Here is an 18,183-nt window from a genome sequence, read left to right as displayed (position 1 = left end):
TTTGCTCTGAGCTCTCTACTCTCCTGCCTGAGGGGACACGCTCTCCAAATTCTCAAATTTGCACCTTGTTTGAAGCAGTTTAATTGAATTGTATGTGTTTTTTTCCTTCGTTAATTTGGTTTGGAGAGGAGAGGAAATGTCAATTAAAGCTGGATGTGGACCAAACAACAGCTTCCCAGCAGCCGGGCAATGATGCCTTTAACGAAGTTTATTAACCAACGGACATTTTCCCATTTTTCCTTTATTGTATCCAAAAGCATTTCAAGACATCAAAAGGGATGGTCACGTTTCACTTTCCACTTGATGGTAGATCAATAAAGTGACATAACTTAAAATGTCTGTTTAGTAGCCTTTGACTGTAACTGGACAATTTGATTTACAGTTTACAACAGTCTTCGTCAATAACCATTTCATTTTAAAGCATCTGCTTTGGCCAATAAAACACTAGTGTGTACAGTCATATGGCTACAGCAGATAATTATTTAAGTAAGTACAATATGTACCTACTGAAGTGTTATATAATGTTATCTGCTGTAGGTCAGCTGATTTCTCATCAGCAGAGGAGAGTATGCATCTTGAAACTTGTGCTGCACCAGGTAACAAATGTAAGATATCTTTTCTCCATTAAGAAAATTAAGTATACGCAGTATATGTCCCACAAGGACATACTGTTTGATGAACTATGTCAACCTGTGTTTGACCAGTTACAAATGCGTTGTCAGACAATGTATAGCAGTTGATGAGCTAACTATTAATGTCTTTATATCTGCTTACAACTGAACTATAGTGCCTCACAAGTGTTTGTATACTGCTCCTAAATGCTGAGGTCGTGGGGTAAGGTGGGTAAAATAAAGTGTTAACTATTATATTGATATTATTCTTTATTTTTTTTGTCAGACAAAACGGACAAACTAAGAAACAACTCCATCGCCTGGATCAAATGAAGTGTACAACTGGTGTGAAAGCCTCATAAATTGAAGTCTAACGATGGATTATCTTGCACACATGTCCCAGATTATATTTCCTGCCAATTGAATTTGATTGCTGGGTTGAAATCCTCATCCAATCACAGTCCAACACTCTATCTCATGCACACACGCGCAATAAACACACACAGCCAAATGGACCAGCTTTGGTACTGACCTCTCACACACTCGCACGGTCCAGGCAGCAATGATCCACAGAGAGATGCTGAAGACCAGCAGCACCGTCCCAGGGCAGATAGTCATGAGGGTTTTCATTACAAACCGTGTGTTAAAATGCACCTGAAATACATTTACACACACACACACACACACACACACACACACACACACACACACACACACACACACACACACACATACACAGTCAGTATAGCAGAGCCAATGTCATTGTAATACACATTTTTTTCAAGGGTCAGTATTGTGTAGCTGTGAAACCTCACCCTGTGCGCAGTTTCCCACACAGGCTTGATGTTTTATTAATTAGTCTTCAGAGTAGCTTTTGATAGTGACCGCTCTCGGAGAATCTCCGCTGTAATTGGAGTCGAGATCGGGGCTCGGCCTCTGACTCGGGTCAAGTTATACAGTGTCTTAAAGTAATTGGCCTATTTTAGTGAAGTTTTTTTTTTTTTTTAAATCTGTGGTTCATTCGTCAATAAGAGGCAGACCATCAACTTCAGGCAAATGGATCATCTGAGAGCAAATTTAGCCCTGGAAGGGTTAAGCAGCTGATAAATGAGTTGTCATGTAAGAGCCGCACTTCAATGGCAGCTTCACCTCCTCCCTCCGTCACTGTAGCCTGAGGGTCAGAATAGTGCCATCGCAGATACACTCGCAAACTGCTAAATTACTCATCTAACATCCAGTCCATCTCTCCCGCTGTCCTGCTGTCCTGCTCCTCGTAGTTTGCATATTTCCAACATGCGCTACATCTCCTCTTCCTGATTTTACAGTAATGTTTATCGTTTAAAGTCATTACAAACCTGGCACCAATCATTTATTGCATGGCTTGTGCATGTTTCTCCGCACTAGTTTTGCAATCTCATTCTAGTCCTTTGTTTTCATGGCCCATTTGAGCCGTATGCAATATCTTGTTCCCATTTCATGCTCCCATCTCATATTGTATTATGAAAGATCCACCATAGCTTACATCTAAGTCTATATGCAGAGTGATAACAAAAGGAGAGGAAAGGTATTTGAATTGGTAGATAAAAAGGAACAGGGTGACTGGAAGGCCGGAGCGGCAGGAAAGACTTGAGATAGTTAGAGAGATAGAGGGCAGGGATGAAAGGGACATCACGGACACAGATTTAATTCAGAGGAGAGAGCTCTTGACCTCGATACCATTACAACTGCCTCACCTCTTTCCAGCTAAACCTTTAACAACCACACTCTTGAATGCATACTTCATAGACACACATCCGCAAGCACAAAAGCCTGCTGACCTTATTTAGGGCACCTATACTCCTGGAGGAGGCGTCGGTGAAGAGTTTACTGTGCAGAAGCATGACTCTGGCGATGAGGTAAAGGCGCAGAAACATGGGCACGCTCAACACCATGTCCAGGTCGGCCTCGGCCTGCGACGGCGCATACGAGAAGGCCAGCCGCGCCCGCCACTGAAACTTAAAGTCCCCGGGCACTGGATGCACCGCGGACACCAGCAGCTCCAGCGCAATCAGCAGGACCCTCTCCATCGTCATGGCGATGCGCCAGTCATCCGCTCCGTTGTCGATGACAAACAGCTGCAGGGACAGGAAGGACATGAGGAGAGTTAAGAGAGGAGAGGAGTTACACTTGTTTTTAAAGCAGTGCTGTGCTTACTTCTCATCATGATCCACTGCTGGCACAGTCCACTCATCAGCACAGCTGACTGATGTGATGATTAAAGGAACCAGAGGCAATTTAGAGTAAATGTCTCTTTTCTGAGATGAAAAACACCATCCATCTAATCAGTAATCCTTACTCCTTACAGTACTTTGGCTCATTTTCATCTAACCTACGACTCTTGTCTTACTAAAATTAAACCAAGGATGCCAAATCATCTTAAGCTGTTACTCTTGATTAAAACAGGATCCTAATCACGACAATCACAATATTTTACTAAAAAAAGACCACTACACCGGTATTTCTGCCAGGCTCATGAGCACACGCCTAACAATGTTACTTTAATTGCAGTTTTCCCTCCCTGTATGTTGACATTTTGTAGTTCGTAATTGCAGTGGTTACTCTTGATATTGTCGCTAAAGCCGCTGTTATAAGGAAGTGGTAAGAGCAGGTTTCATTACAGTGGCCCTCCTCCAGACTGTGCTGACAGGAACAAGGGGTGGGGGGGTTGATGAGAGAGTGAGAGGGCGGTGGAAAAAGATGGATGAAGTGCAGAGGAAATGAAGAGATAAAGATAGGAACGGGGAACTATCAGGAGGAGGACACTGCAAAAAAAAAAGAAACAAAGAAAGAAAAAGTTTCTAGCACTCAGAATTTGTGTCAAGAATTTTCTAAAAATTTGTCAGTAAATAAAACATAATGCTTCACAAAACTCAAGAAAAATCACACAATTGCACGGTTGGTTTGACAACAGGTTGGAATCTTGCAGTGTAGAAATGGCTTGAACTTTTTCATAAAAAAAAAAAAAATCTAAATTTTAGGACATGAACAAAAATGACTTAATAGGATATTCTTGCAGTGGACAAAAAAAGTTAAAGCAAGAGAGAAACTTAACACAGAGACTATAAAGAAAGGCCGGGCACAGTGAGAGAAATGAGGAACTCCCCTGCTGTAAATCGGCCAAGTTTACCAGATGCTGTACTGCCTCCAGTAACAGGCAGCACTAACAATTGCTCTTTACCACATGATTCATCTCAAGGGCTTTTAGCCCACACAAACATTTATTTAGGAAAACATAAATACAATAACAGGTCAAACGTCAGAACAAGCGAGCATGATAGTCTGCCACTAAGGGTCGTGGCCAAATGGTCACCGCATGATGAAGGAGGACTGACACTCTGCCACTTCCTCAGCCACCTATGGACACACACCGTACATAGTTCATCATTATCTATACCTAGCTCAGCAGGATGTATGTGTTTCCCTTGTTCTGCTGTTTTAACATGTGTGTACACATGCAAACATGTGTACACACACATACAGTATGTAGCCTACGCACATGCCTGAGTCATTGTGTAAGCTATCATTTGAACCAAGGGTCAAACACTGGCTGTACTCTTTAATGATTTCAGTGTGTGTGTGTGTGTGTGTGTGTGTGTACTGTATTTGTGTGTATTTGTGTATGCCTGAGTGAGTTTGAGAGAGAGTGTGCAGACCCAGCCTCATCATGGTGACTGTTGCCAAGGCGACAACATCAAAGAGCAGCCAAGCTTAATTAGGATCCCCAGCGAGAGAGCAAGAGATAGAGAGAGAGAGAGAGAGAGATGGAGAGAGGGGGAGAGCGAGAGAGTCAAAACGGGAGAAAAGCAGCTAGAGACGAGGCAAGAAGAAAGAGAAAGGAGATACAGGAAAAAAGACGGAGAGGTGTGTGTGTGACAGCAAGTGAAGAGCTACAGAGAGGAAACACAGGTCGTCTAACACTCATGTTCTCTGCAGAGACGTGCAAAGGTTTATGTGTGTGGGAGTGTATATGCGCTCACAGTTTGGGGACAAAAATCTATTCGCACTGTCACATTACGGGACTGACCTCTCATTTGAGGACAAAAAGCTGGTTGCCAGAAGGTAAACCATTGAAATTCAGGACTAATACTAATTTTTCAGTTTAAATTAGAGTTAGGATTAGAGTTAGGCATCTATGGTTATGGTCGAGGTTAGGCTAAGTCTCCAGGGAATTAATGCAGCTCAATGCAATGTCCTCCTAAGAGACAAAAACAAATTTGTATGTGTGCGTGTGTGTGTGTGTGTTTGTTTGAGCCAGAGAGTAGGGCAACCAAACTTCATGTATATTCATTCACACTTTCAGGACAACGCTTTTTGTCTGCAAATCGTTCATTCATTTCTCCCAGTGTGTGTGTGTGTGTGTGTGTGTGTGTGTGTGTGTGTGTGTGTGAGTGAGACAGAGTCGCTCCATCAGCCGTGCCTCCGTCTACCTCTCTGTTTTTCCTCCTTCTAACATCCCTCACTCCCCTTCCTTCTCTCTCTCTGAATGACATCTCCCCAAATCAAAACGGAGGTGATCCAGTTTCTTGCCACTGGAGGAAATGAGCGTCTCTCCCTTCCTCTTCCCTCCGCCCTCCCCTCCTGTCCTGTCCTCCCTCGCGCTCCTGCTGTCGGTCTTTTCCTGGCTAAATCGCCATGAGGAAGGGATAAATAATTAAATTCCATTAGGAAAGTAATCTGTCAATGGGAGTGAGTGAGTGCCACTGCCCCTGCATGACCAGGACAGAGGGAGGGAATGAGTGGGGAGGAGAGGGGGTGTTGGGAAGAGGCAAAGTAGGTAGGGATTGTCTATGTGTGTGTGTGTTTGTGTTTGTGTGAGAGAGAGAGAGACACACCCCGTCAACTGTATAAAGAGAGAAACAGCGAGTAAGGTCAGAGAACATCAAAGCTAAATAAACTCAGACATAAAGAACAAGCCCATAGGGAAACATGAGTAAGACCACGGAAAAAAAAAATTGTGCCCTCTGTTATTTTCTTAATTTTAACAAAATGTGGCATCACAGGGCAGAGGGCAAGGGACAAGGGAATGGAAGAGAAAGCAGACAGGACATAAGGAGGGCAAACTCAGAGGGAAAAAACAAACAGCAGGCCGGCGGGAGAACAAGGGATACAAACAGGGAGAAAAAAGGAGAGATGTGTGAAAATGACAGTGCCAAAGATAGGCTGAGGTCTCTTCACAGGTGACGATGTGAGGTCTGACAGGACACTCTCCACCTGAAGCACCCCACCCACCCCACCTGCACCAGCTGCTACATTGGCAACCTGCTGGAGGAGTTTGTCACCCCTCCATCTTTCCTCCTCAGCCGTCCATCCATCCATCCATGCCTCAACCCCTTCTAGTCCCCCTGGCCGTCGTAGCTTTGTAATCGTGTTAAGTCCCTGATTGCAGATGTCTCTCATCACGGAACCAGACGCAGCACTGGCCAGACTCTGCCAAGCGAGCAAACGAGACATGCAGGGAGATTTTTGCACACATGCACGCTTACACATGCACACGCATCCAGACGGCCTTGACAAATGCAGCACAGACGTAAAAAAAAAGAAAGAAAAAATAGAAAAAATGGGAGGGAAAAAGATTAAACCTCAGTCTGGGATGAGGACAGCCCTAATCACTGAAGGAGATGGTGACAGAGTGAACACTGAACTACTTTTACACACCTATGGGAAATGTCTGGGTCCTACAGCATGGAAATCCCTGGCACTGGCAGAAAATAACTGGGGTGAGCCAACCACACACACACACACACACACACACACACACACACACCCAGATTCACACACCCAGATATATGTGAATATGCAGAGTGGATAACACGCTTTCCTTGACTGTAACTGCAGCTCCGAGGGAACACCCCTGTGGCTGTTTCTACACCGTCGAGACAGGAAAGAAAGGGGATAGAGGGTGTCGTGGAAGTGGAAAGGAAGTGCTGGAAAGTGCGAGAGATGAAGAAAGGTTCACGGTTGTGGCGTGTGCATGAGCAGTGTTGCCTAGTTTGCCACTAAAAAATTCTAAAAACAGCAACTGTGAGAGAGTGAACAGAGGATTCCACCGGTGGTGTCTTGAGACCAGGAATTTCTTTCGCTCAGTGCAAATATAAAAGACAGATTGTCACTAAAAATGGACAGAGGCTAGTGAGACACAAATGGCATCGGATAAATTAACATTTCTTGGAAATAAGAGGGTAAAATGGTTCTTTCACATCTACAGTGAGGCCGCTGTTGTTTATGTCACTCTCATTTCCTCTTCCATTATATTTCCCGGGGCAGATGTACATTATGCAGAATCTGCAGAACATGTCATCATGAAATGACCAAGCATTGCACGTCTCAGGGCTGCAGGCTCACTTTAACAACCCTTCATGGAAGACGACTGCTCACTTTATTTTCCTAAAGCCATTTTGCCTGCATTTGAGTGGCTGCGAGGGATCTTCTTGATCAATGATTACTTCTAAAATCCTCCAAAAGTAACTGAATAACACAGTTTGCTAATGCTTTAAGTGCACAAATGGACTGGAGAAATATCTCTTTCTCACACACTCTCTTAGAGTTTCTATTTGATTAATTTAAACAACAATTCAATTTTTGCCTTTCAAGTCTGGATTTCTTGCAAGTTTCTCAACTAAAATGAATCCTTTTGTTTTAGAGAACCTTTTGTTGTCAGGTATGTAAAAGTTTCTCTGTGTGTGTCTGTGTGTGTGTGCAAAGGAAAGAAAAGGGCCCTGGTGAGCTGGCAGATTAGTGAGTCATGCAACAGACCAGGATTTCAGATGCATGAACATGCATAGACGTCCCTGGACACTACATGAAACACATGAAAGAAAAGGTGCAAAGCTGCTGAAATATTCTGTTATGTTCTATTCACCTCGCAAACATGCAGCCTGGTTTTGGCCCTGTGAATCATTGGTCCTTCTGATTTGCCAAAAGGCCATTTAGAAACTGTGATTCATAATAACTACTGTCTTTAGGGTAATTTTTTTGATTCATCATTGGCTAAACCAATGAGATTTCAATATTTCAGTCTCCATTATTCATGACCAATCTCAGTCAGTTGGGTGCAATGTTAACTCAGACTAATGGTGTGCAGTTGCACAGATTGGGCAGTCAATCCAATCATTTCAATTGTCGATTCAAGCATGAATTATGTTGATGTTGCAAGCCAAGCCCTGATCACTTTGTGCTTTCAGTCTATTTCACTCTTATTCAGTGCTCAGCTCAATGATGAGGCTGGTGCCTGGGGGCCCAAGCAGCAGGCATAAAAAAGTTTTCTGCCAAAAGATTCCTGTAAAGATGTTAATTGTCTTTGCCTAAGTATTATGCATGCAAAAAAAAATCTCAAATGGATCCCTAAGGTATGTGTAATGCTAAATGATTTGTCACAGTTCAGCAGGAATATGGTATTGTTACCATGGTAGCACTATTCCAGTTAATCCAGTCTTAATAGAGTGCTGCAGGAATGAGTCCTAAAACCCAGAAATTAGCTAGCATTTTAGTACTTCAGGTTCCCTCATCCTGAATATGGGTTTTTTTGAATGGGTTTTTGGTTGAAATAAGGTCTGTGGTTAACAAAAGGTCAAGACATTGTCATATTTCATTCTAAAACATTAAATACATCAGTAAATATCCCAGTTGTGATTTCTTTACATTTTTATGTGTCTTAAAAAAGGCTGGTTGCTAACAAGTTGCTATATGAAACTATGCAGGTTGTTGGGGACATTAAATGTCATCCCTGCAGCACTTTATTGTAATAAAAGTTATTCTTCTTGTTGGTGTTTTAAATGATCCTTATCGATCTTATCCATGAAATCTAGATTCCTTTTGTAGTTGACAGTAATCTCTCTGTGACTACTGGCTATAATACTGTTCATGTGGTAGTAAAGGGCCTGGAGTGCATCCATGCCACAACAGTAAACAGTAAAATCTAAAAATCTATTGTAAAATGAATAAGCAAACAATTAATGATAATGAGATGCTATGACAGGGATAATGTTTTTGTTTCAGTTGTTGCATTTGGTTTAGGTTTTGGGAGACTCTTGAAATTCAATGGCCTTTTTCACAGCAGCCATTTTGCCTTATGATAGCAGGCAAAGCACAGGTGTTACAAATAACATACACAATGGCTCTGTTCTATTCAAGTGTCCCAGTCAGCCATGACAGTGTGTCAGTCACACGGTGAGTCAGCATGAAAATCACAAGGACCCTGAAATTGAAGTAGCTAAATGATTTCAACCATCATTCTTTTCTTTATTTACACCTGTGCTTTTTGTACTTTGATATGACAAAGTGTTTTCTGTGAGAAGCACAAACGACTGAGAACATGGGAAATGTAACAAACTTAGTTAGGAATCAGAAGCCATCCAGAAAAATGTTAGAACATGAGTGATGAAACTCAAACATTTGGGTATTTTAACAGCAAATATCTCACTGTAATAGGAGTTAAGAGAATTTTGCAGTGTGCTAATTTGTGCTCCACTGATTTAATCTAAACATACAATAAACTAATGAAAATCAAAGTTACAGCAACACAGCCTTTTCATTAAAGTTTGCATTCATTTTGCTTTTTGGCTGAGATTTTAACTTTCAGTTTGCTGGATTAAAAATGAAAGAAACAAACCCAGGGGGTGTCAAAGTGGCTCAGCTGACTAAGCACAACACAAAACTGCAATGTTCTCACTTCAAATCAAACATTTCTCATGTCAGCTCCCCGGCTCTTTATCCTGTCACTTTTCACTGTAACGCTGGAATGACATGAGTGCACAAACCATTGAAACACATGTTCCCATTTACAGACAGTAATTATCTAATAACTGTCTGTACTTAACAGGAACTCAAATTCTTTTATTTGATGGCAGTGAATAAGAGAGATATTTGTGATCTGTGATGATTACTGATGAATTGCACTGCATTGATTTTTTTCCTTGTTTCACGCTGAGAACAACTGGGTTGGGCTGTCCCCTGACAGATTAGTAGAGACAGTGGAGAGAGGAGGAAAAGGAGAGAAACATCCAAAACAGGAGGGCAGAGAAGAAAGATGCAAGAGAGGACTATAGCAGAGAAACACTGTGTGAAAAGGGGACAAGATAAAAGGGGGGAAAAAATAGTGTGAGGGTTTTTAGAAGAAGAGAAATGCAGGCGAGTGTTAAAGTACAACCGGAGAAGGGTGAGTAGGTGAGAAGTTGAATGCTGAGTAACAAGGGAGGAGACGAGTCAGGAAGAAAGGATGTGAAACTCAACAACAAAATTGAATTGATGCCCAGTGGAGGAGAAGGGAGACAGATCTAATCTGATAATGACAGAGAAGCAGGAGAAGAAGGAAAGACAGAAAGAAAAAAGAAAGAAAAAGAGAAGCACGCTGATGGTGGTAAACAAAAACTACTGTGAGATAAAAGACATGAGGGGAGAGAGAAATGGAGATCAGTGAAAGCGGGAGAGGGAGAGAGAGGTGGTATAAATGTCAGCTAAACTCGATAACATCGTTCTGATCTGCGGCGACTCTGCCTCTTCGACCTTCTGTACAAATGTAGCCTATATATACGCGCACGAATGTGTGTGTGTGTATGTGTGTTTTGTGTGTGTACATGCGTGTAATATCCTGTTACATGCTGGGCAAAATGCTCCAGCAGAGTGTGTCATAATCTGAGAATGAGATCTTTATTGAACAATGCCTTTCATTTCGCACGACATTACTTTTCATGAGTGTGTGTTTGTGTGTGTGTGGGTGAAGCATCCACCAATAAAAACCAGAGACAAACTGGCATTTGTTATGCTGAACGTGTATATATAGGCAAATAGGGTTGGCGCCGGCAGGCAGGTAGTGAATAATAAAATTAACATGCATGTAACGAAACATGTATGGTTTCAGGTGTAGCCTACATACATGAAAGCTCTTTGCATGCATGCACAGAACTATGTGTAAGAGTTTAAGATGCTGCACACGGTCACTGCGCTCAGCTGTTATGGCGTCTAACTGCCCCTACAACCACAAACTGTTATTTTTTACATTTCTGTTTATCTACACTGTGTTAATTAGTTACCTTTAGAGTTGTTGGTTGATGTAATTTTGAATTTGGACAGAGCCAGGCTAGCTGTTTACTGTTGCTTTCAGTCTTCTTGCTAAGCTAGGCTAAACACGTCCTGACTCCAGCTTCACACAATCAATATTTCATTAACTTTACTGTTTTGGTTCACTCTCACCTCATCAGCAATGTTTTCAGCTGCAGCAGGCAGCTGTTTATAGTGATAAAAGCTGCCCAGCACCAAACAGCAGACAGATACAGTTAGCCACTAGCTGGTGAACATAATGGAGTTTAGCTGCTATTGTCCATAGTAACATTGTGCACCTCAGGTTAATTGTTAATTATGGAAAGTTTCCAATATTAAAAGAAAAGAGTACTTGGGCAAAACGAACAAGCAGTCACATGATTAAACAGGTTTAACCCAATCCCCAGATCAGCTAAACTTATTTGGAAGAGAAAAAGAGAGGGAACTCTAAATTATTAAACTTGCAGTTTGTCAAACTTACTTTAGTTGTGTGGACACAGTTTTTCTGTGCAATGAGGACTTATTACCATCAATTCAAAAGTGCCCATTTGGTCTTACCTCCTACTAAACTGGTTTAGATTATCTGGGTGAACTGTCGGCTTTTTAAAACCTGTCGGACCATCTGATCACAATGTACAATGTGCAATGTTATAGCAGAAATGATGGCCAAAACAATGAAAATGAGACTGATGCTGTAATACACCAGAATTATCCTTTAAAGCGGTAAGCTGCTGTAGTGTAAAAATTCAAATAAATTATCACCATCCTCACTCACGTTATTATCAAAGGGATTTTGGGTTAAATCCCAAATTCACCTCCCTCACCCTGCTGCGATTCCCACCCATACCTTCACTGCACCCTCCCCAAACTCCTAACTTCATTTAATCAAAAGGAATTATTTCTCAAAGAGATTAACAAAAGACCATTTTATCTCTCTCTCTCTCTCTGTCGGCCTTACAGTAGCTACTCTCAATCTCTTCTTCTCCTGTCGGTATTAGTGTGCCTGTCACGTGCAGCAGCCACAGTGTGTGTGGGTGGATGACTGACTCCGTATGTGAATGTGACATCAAACTTGTGAGCAGAAACGAGGGTTCTTTTATCAATGAATGCTTAACCATATATCCAAACACATACGTGCGACTCATATGCAAGCATTGAGTCGGCTCCCTTTCCTCCCGTCTCTTAATACACAGTGGCTGCCTATTACAGAGTGATTACCAGTCTATCAGTCCCTGTGTATGACAGTGAATAAGCAATGACCATCTAGTTATTGATCCACAGAAGGAGAGTCTGAACCTCAGAGCAGTATGCATCAGAATCCCCATCACAGACCCGCAGGAACTTTAATAGACATTTCCAGCGACATCCAAGCTGTGATGTAATGAAAAAAAAAAAAAGAAAAAAAGTCACAGCTTCAACCTAATATGTTGTTAGATGGATGAGTGCGGCTCTGTGGTTTAGCTGTTGGGAGTAATAGCTGGTGTGGGGGCACTCATCGGGACTGATTCCCGCAAGGCTCCCATAAATAGTCAATGTGCATCGATTGCAAATGGCTTCCAATGAAAACCCCGGCTAAATGACCATGGTACCATTATATTAGTGAAATGACAAACAGCAAAACAGATATCATGAAGCACGAAAGCATTTCTGATTGATTGTTTCAGCCTCACAAGAGGTTGGGTCTGTGTATGTTTACGTGCCTTGTGTGTGTGAGCGTTTGCATGTTTATGTATGTTCTCTGTGCATCTATTGAATGACAGGATTGTTATTGAGTGTGTATTTAACATTCAGTGCGTATCTACTGGATGCAAAGCCATGCTGACTCTTTCGTTGATCCCACTAAGACTCTCATTAATGTCATTAATTGGCGGGAGCCGACACACACCTGGGTCCCCTGATCTATCTCCAGACCCTGAGGGACGACTACATCATGTGTACACTATGGACGGAGCTTAGATGTGCTTTTGTTTATATTTAAAGAAAAACACTCCTTAACAAAAGGCATTAAAGTTCTGCTACTGCTACACACGATGACGTCAGCATGAACAGCTGTTTACTTATCTGTCTAGAAGAAACGTTACGAGTTCAGCATCAAACTCTTGCTTTGTTTCTATTTCAATCACTTCTTCTACTGAGGTTAGCATGCTAACTGTCTCGTCAATTTCTGAAACCCAGCCAACGATGGATGAAGCTCTTGGCAAGACTGGTAGGTAAATAGCTGTTAATGCTATTGTTAGCCATGTAGCAATGGCAAAACTTACAAATAGATCCTTTAAAAGATTGGTGGCTATTTTGGGGAATGCTCTATCTTGCCAAGAGTGAGATAAGAAGATCAATACCATAACTATTTGTAAAACCATAAATTCTTGTTTTGACACTTTTATACTTTTGATTGTTTTATACTATAACTTTTTCTACAGATTAAACAAAAGAGATATAATATCTTTATAATGGTTTAGGTGGTTTCAGGTGCTAGTAGATGGATTTTGTTACCTTTGGGCATGGCAAGGTTATCGGTTTTCCTCTTCTTCCAGTCTTCAAGACAAGCTGAGCTAATCGTCTACCAGCTCTAGCTCCATACTTCAAGCACAGACATTAGAGTGGTATTGATCCTCTTCTCAGTAAAGCTAAACTACCAAAGCTTCCAAAATATCACACACCTGCTTGTGATTTACTTTGTGTCCATATATATAATGGAGGGTGGAGGCATGTGTTTGTATTTTACCTGAACCTCCCGTGCATGGTAGGCTATGATGAGGCCCAGCAATATGACTGTGGACAGGCTGATCAGACACTTCAGGGCCAGAGAATACATGGAGCTCTGTAGAGAGAAAATGGACACACACTCCATTAGAATCATTCAGCACCAACATAAAACATATTTCAGATTGACTCTGCCTTGGTGATTAGTTTAATATTCAGAGGAAAGTGATGAAAAACACTTAGACAAGATAACACAATCTTAAAAAGGTCTTGATTGTCAAGATTAAAAGTCTGGTTTAACTTGTCAGATGTCCCAGATGTCACACAATGTCCTTTGTCCCTCCGCTGAAATGCCATGTGCACCGTGGCGGCACTGCCTCAGCATAAACAATAAGAACTAACATTTACAAAACAGACTTTCAAAGGCTGAACAGAAGTCAAATAGTAGTATGCCACCCGTCTGCAGTCAAGCTTTAAAACCTCTGCTTGTCTGGTTTCATAGGGTTTATAATCAATGCACTGGGGAACTTCCGATCAATACAACTCATAGCACTTGAATGGCTTCTTTAACCCCCTCACCTCACACGCAGAGTACAGCAATGCTTACTGGAGTAACCATACATGTGAACACACATACGTACAATCACATTTGTATATTAGCACATCTACACAACTGCACACATCTGATGTACATTAATCTACACCAGCGGTTCCCAACCAAATCATGGCCCATTTGAAAATCTCAAAAATGTTAGCGGCCTACATCTGACCTCATAACAATGCGGAGGCCGAATAATGCTTTCTCAGAGCATTTTATTTTATTATTTTATTTATTATTTTAATGATAATGACGGAACATTCAGGACTGTACTGAAAGCAGGGGAAAAGTAGGAAGCTCAATTTTTCTTTTTTCTTTGACATTATTTATTTATTTATTTTTATGAATACATTTTTTCACCAGAATTGTACTGTTGTGCAAATGATTTGTTGGCCCACTTGCAATACATTCGCAGCCCACCAGTGGGTCAAGGCCCACAGGATGGGAACAACTAATCTACACAAATGCAGATGGAATATCAAAAGTGAAAAGTGTGTTTTGATTGATTGTTTTGCTCTCAAGTGATCCATTTCAGAAAGTAAAAAGGAGTCTGAGTTAAAGAAAAACAGAGTAAATAAGAACAATTCTTGTGATCAAATATCATGCAGAGTACTTGAACTATCCCACAGCCAAGATATATTTATTTCTGTTTGGCTGACAGATGTCCATTAAAATTCAACATTAGGACAACTCATTTGTGGCTCTGGTTAACAGTTTAATCACCATTTTAAATCAGCGCACAGGGTATGTTAAACTGCAGGTAACTATAGCAACAACACACACAGGCAGGTTACTCTCACTGGAGAAACTTGCCTAACCATGGGTGAAACTCAACACAGAAGCAGCAGTCATAAAACTCCAAATATAGGGAAACAGAATTACAACATTAAGTTAATAAAGTATCGAAACGATAATAATAGGTAACCAATTGCAATTAATCAATTGATGTGGTTAATATATAATCAGTCATCAGGGTCACAGTATTAGACTATGTTACGAAATTTTTCAGGTGTCAAACGTCAACAGATCCTGCACATAACATTAAAGGATAAAGCCGGTGTTGTTGTTTAGTTTGCTTATTGTCAACAAATTCAAAGAATAAATTTGATGAGGACTATTTTATGAATTATTATGTATTTGGTGCTCTGGTAAATATTTGCAGTTGGATGGAGGTATGAGGGAAGCCAGTGAAACGGTGTGGCTCATTAATGTGTTTTTAACAGTTTTTGGATGGATAATGGAGCTCTGTCACACAGAGGAAGCGGCTATATCAGGATCTGGCCAAACGGGTAATGCTTGGTAGTAGGATCAATTCATTGTTAGTTTTGTTCTTTTCAGTGGATGTGTTGACAAAAACAAAACTTCTACACTTATCCTTTATATTTTGAGGAAAAGAGAGGAGAAAGAACCAATAAAAACTTGTAGGTTTCAGAATGAGGTATTTCTTTCTGTGTCCTGTATATTCCAATCTATAAACAATGAGAGGCATGAATAAGCATTAGACAGCTATTGGCTGTCTAACGCCAATAGCTGTCAGAGTTCACCAGGTTTCATTCATTACATTTTTAACAGAGTATTTTAGTGTCACTATTCTGTTTAAAAAACTCGTAAAACCTTGGAAAAAAAAAAAAATTCTGTTTACAGATGCAAAATGTCAGGAATCGGTAGTCAAACAAAATATTTCATTTGATTCATTTTCTAAGCCTTAGAAATACAACTAGCTGTGTTCAGTGCTTTGGTTTCTGAAAGCCACACTTGCTAAATTCATTCATTTGTCTACATCAGCTCAAGGACTCTGGAATTGCAGAATATATTGCAAACACACACACACACACACACCCACACACACACACACACACAAACACACACACACATACACAAAAGAAAAGAAAAGAAAAAAAAAAAAACGAGGAGCATTCATTTTCAGGATCACCAAGGTCACATATGAACACAACAGCCTGCTGTCCTCTCCACAAGAGTTGAGCCAGCTTAAGACTGCAGCATCTCAAGTCAGATATTTCAGCTGTTAAGTAGGATGCTGTTAAGAATTCATTGCCAAACACTCTCTTGTTCTGAGTGTGCACTCTGAGTTTAGGCATGTATTACTCAGCCTTTCTTTCATGACGTTATTAAGCAGAAGCTACATTACATTTTGGGTTCATGAATATATATTGCAAGTCAGCCTCGTGGAAAATAGAGTGTGTTAGTGTGTTATTGTGTCTATTTAGGGTCTCTGTAGATGCCTTAATGTTGTTAATTCAACATCACACAAACACTCAGAAACACACACGCAGTCAAGTTTGTTAATCCTCACTTGCACATTTCTCTGTTGAGTATGCATTTTCCCCATAATTATCAAAATAGACAAAGATTCAATATGAGACTGAGTGCCCTTTCTACCATTTATATAACACACACAATTGCACACACATACAGACAAACTCATACACGGAGAGCATTAAGTGAGTGTTGTTCATTTGTTGCTCATATCAGTGTGGTTATGGGCCACTGCACAACACTGAGAAAATACCATCTAGCTTTGACTCTCCACTGATTTTCTCTATCAGCTTGCCCAAAGCTCTCGCTGTCTTTTGGTCTTTATTTGCTTGCGCTCTCTCTTCCTGTCTTGGTCCTCCTCTCCTCTGCTAACATCTCGTTTCACTGAAGCAAACTAGGTGCACATAGGGGTGAATGATTAATTGCATTTGCGATAATATCGCAATATGATAAAACAAGATTTTCTAACTGCAAAGGCTGCGATTACACTGGTCATGTGACATGCAAGCGAGAGTAGAGCAGTCGGCTAAAAGGGATCAAAAACTTGGCCCACTACACTTTGACCTGTTGTACAATGGCCTCAGGCTCGACAGAACCTGGCACTGCGGAAACTTTAGTGTCAAAGAGGAGCATTACGTCGGTTGTGTGGCTTTAAAAAAGAAGATTCTGCACAACGTCAGGTATTGTGCAGAACCTGCCTTGCTACCATCGCTACCTCACAGGGCAACTCTACTAACCTGTATCAGCATTTAAAAAAACACCCTCAAAGCCATGTACGATAGTTGCATGGCTAAAATGCCGACCACCAGTGTGTCAGGTAAGCCAAATACCACCCGACAAGGGTCACTGACCGAAATGTTTGAAAGCATAACTCCATATGAACGTAATTCAAAACGGCATGGGGAGATTACTCAGGCAACAACAGAGTTCATAGGGAAAGGTATGATGCCTCTCCAAGCCTGGGTTTACGACTTTGATAAATACACTGGATAAGCGGAACAGCATGCCCTCCCGCACATATTTTAGCCAGGTTGTCATACCGGAGCTACATAAAAAATACAAGCAGAGTTTCGCAGCGGAGCTGAAAACAACAGAGTTTTTCGCTACTACAACTGACATGTGGTCGAGCCGTACAGCGGAGCCCTATCAGAGTCTTACAGTGCATTTCATTAATGAAGACTTCGACCTAAAAGCTCGCTGCTTTCAAACTGCCTACTTCCCTGACGACCACACGGGGGGAAACATTGCAGCTGGCTGAAGGGAGGGGGCTTGCAAGCTAGGATCTCCATGAAGAGAACCATGTCTGCATGACGACTGACAATTTTACATGCTTACAAGCCGGTAAGTGAAACAAATCAGTCAATATACTACTGTGATTGAAGTAGTTATATAAAAATATGTCAGTCATATCAATTCATGCATCATCTAATTTCATCATGACATATAGGCCTGGCCTACAGGAAAGAACAGTTTATGTTTAATCTATCTAATATTGTGTTAGTCATAATAAAGAATGATTTGTTGCTTGTGTTTGTTGAATAATACAGAAGATAAGGGACTTATCTAAAAAATAATATTGGTTAAAAAAAATCGCAAAATCGCAATTAGATTACTTTCCTGAATCGTTCAGCCCTAGGTGCACAAGAAGCCAACAATGATGTGCTAATTAGAGAATTGCAGACTTGGGTTTGAGCAGCGAATCAGTCTAAATACACAGTCACACTTAAGAGCTGAAATGTGATTTGCTCCGAGTTGACTTCCTCTCACTCTCTACCCTCTCACCTCGCTCACTGTGTTTACCTTCAGCCGTCTGTTGGCCGTTCAGTTTTTTTTTTCCCTTCAGTTCTGCCCATTACATTGTCAAGAGCATTTTGTTTCTGCCTCTTTCCACTTCACTAACTCTACCTTCATATCAAATGA

At 41.1% G+C, this 18,183-nt stretch overlaps 1 protein-coding gene across 1 annotated transcript in view; it reads right to left on the bottom strand.

Moving 5' to 3' along the window:
• LOC111230010 (small conductance calcium-activated potassium channel protein 2-like) overlaps nucleotides 1–18,183 on the bottom strand; it is a 41,343-nt gene that overhangs the window by 15,854 nt on the left and 7,306 nt on the right. The window contains exons 3-5 of the mRNA XM_022756540.1: nucleotides 13,411–13,506; nucleotides 2,429–2,725; nucleotides 1,144–1,265 (exon numbers count right to left, since the gene is read on the bottom strand). Coding sequence (XP_022612261.1) covers nucleotides 1,144–1,265; nucleotides 2,429–2,725; nucleotides 13,411–13,506 — 515 coding nt within the window. The remainder of the gene's footprint in view (nucleotides 1–1,143; nucleotides 1,266–2,428; nucleotides 2,726–13,410; nucleotides 13,507–18,183) is intronic.

Source organism: Seriola dumerili, unplaced genomic scaffold, assembly GCF_002260705.1.
Source record: "Seriola dumerili isolate Sdu_G_001 unplaced genomic scaffold, Sdu_1.0 BDQW01000258.1, whole genome shotgun sequence".
NCBI classification, from domain to species: domain Eukaryota; kingdom Metazoa; phylum Chordata; class Actinopteri; order Carangiformes; family Carangidae; genus Seriola; species Seriola dumerili.
This window is presented reverse-complemented; position numbering and strand designations above follow the sequence as displayed.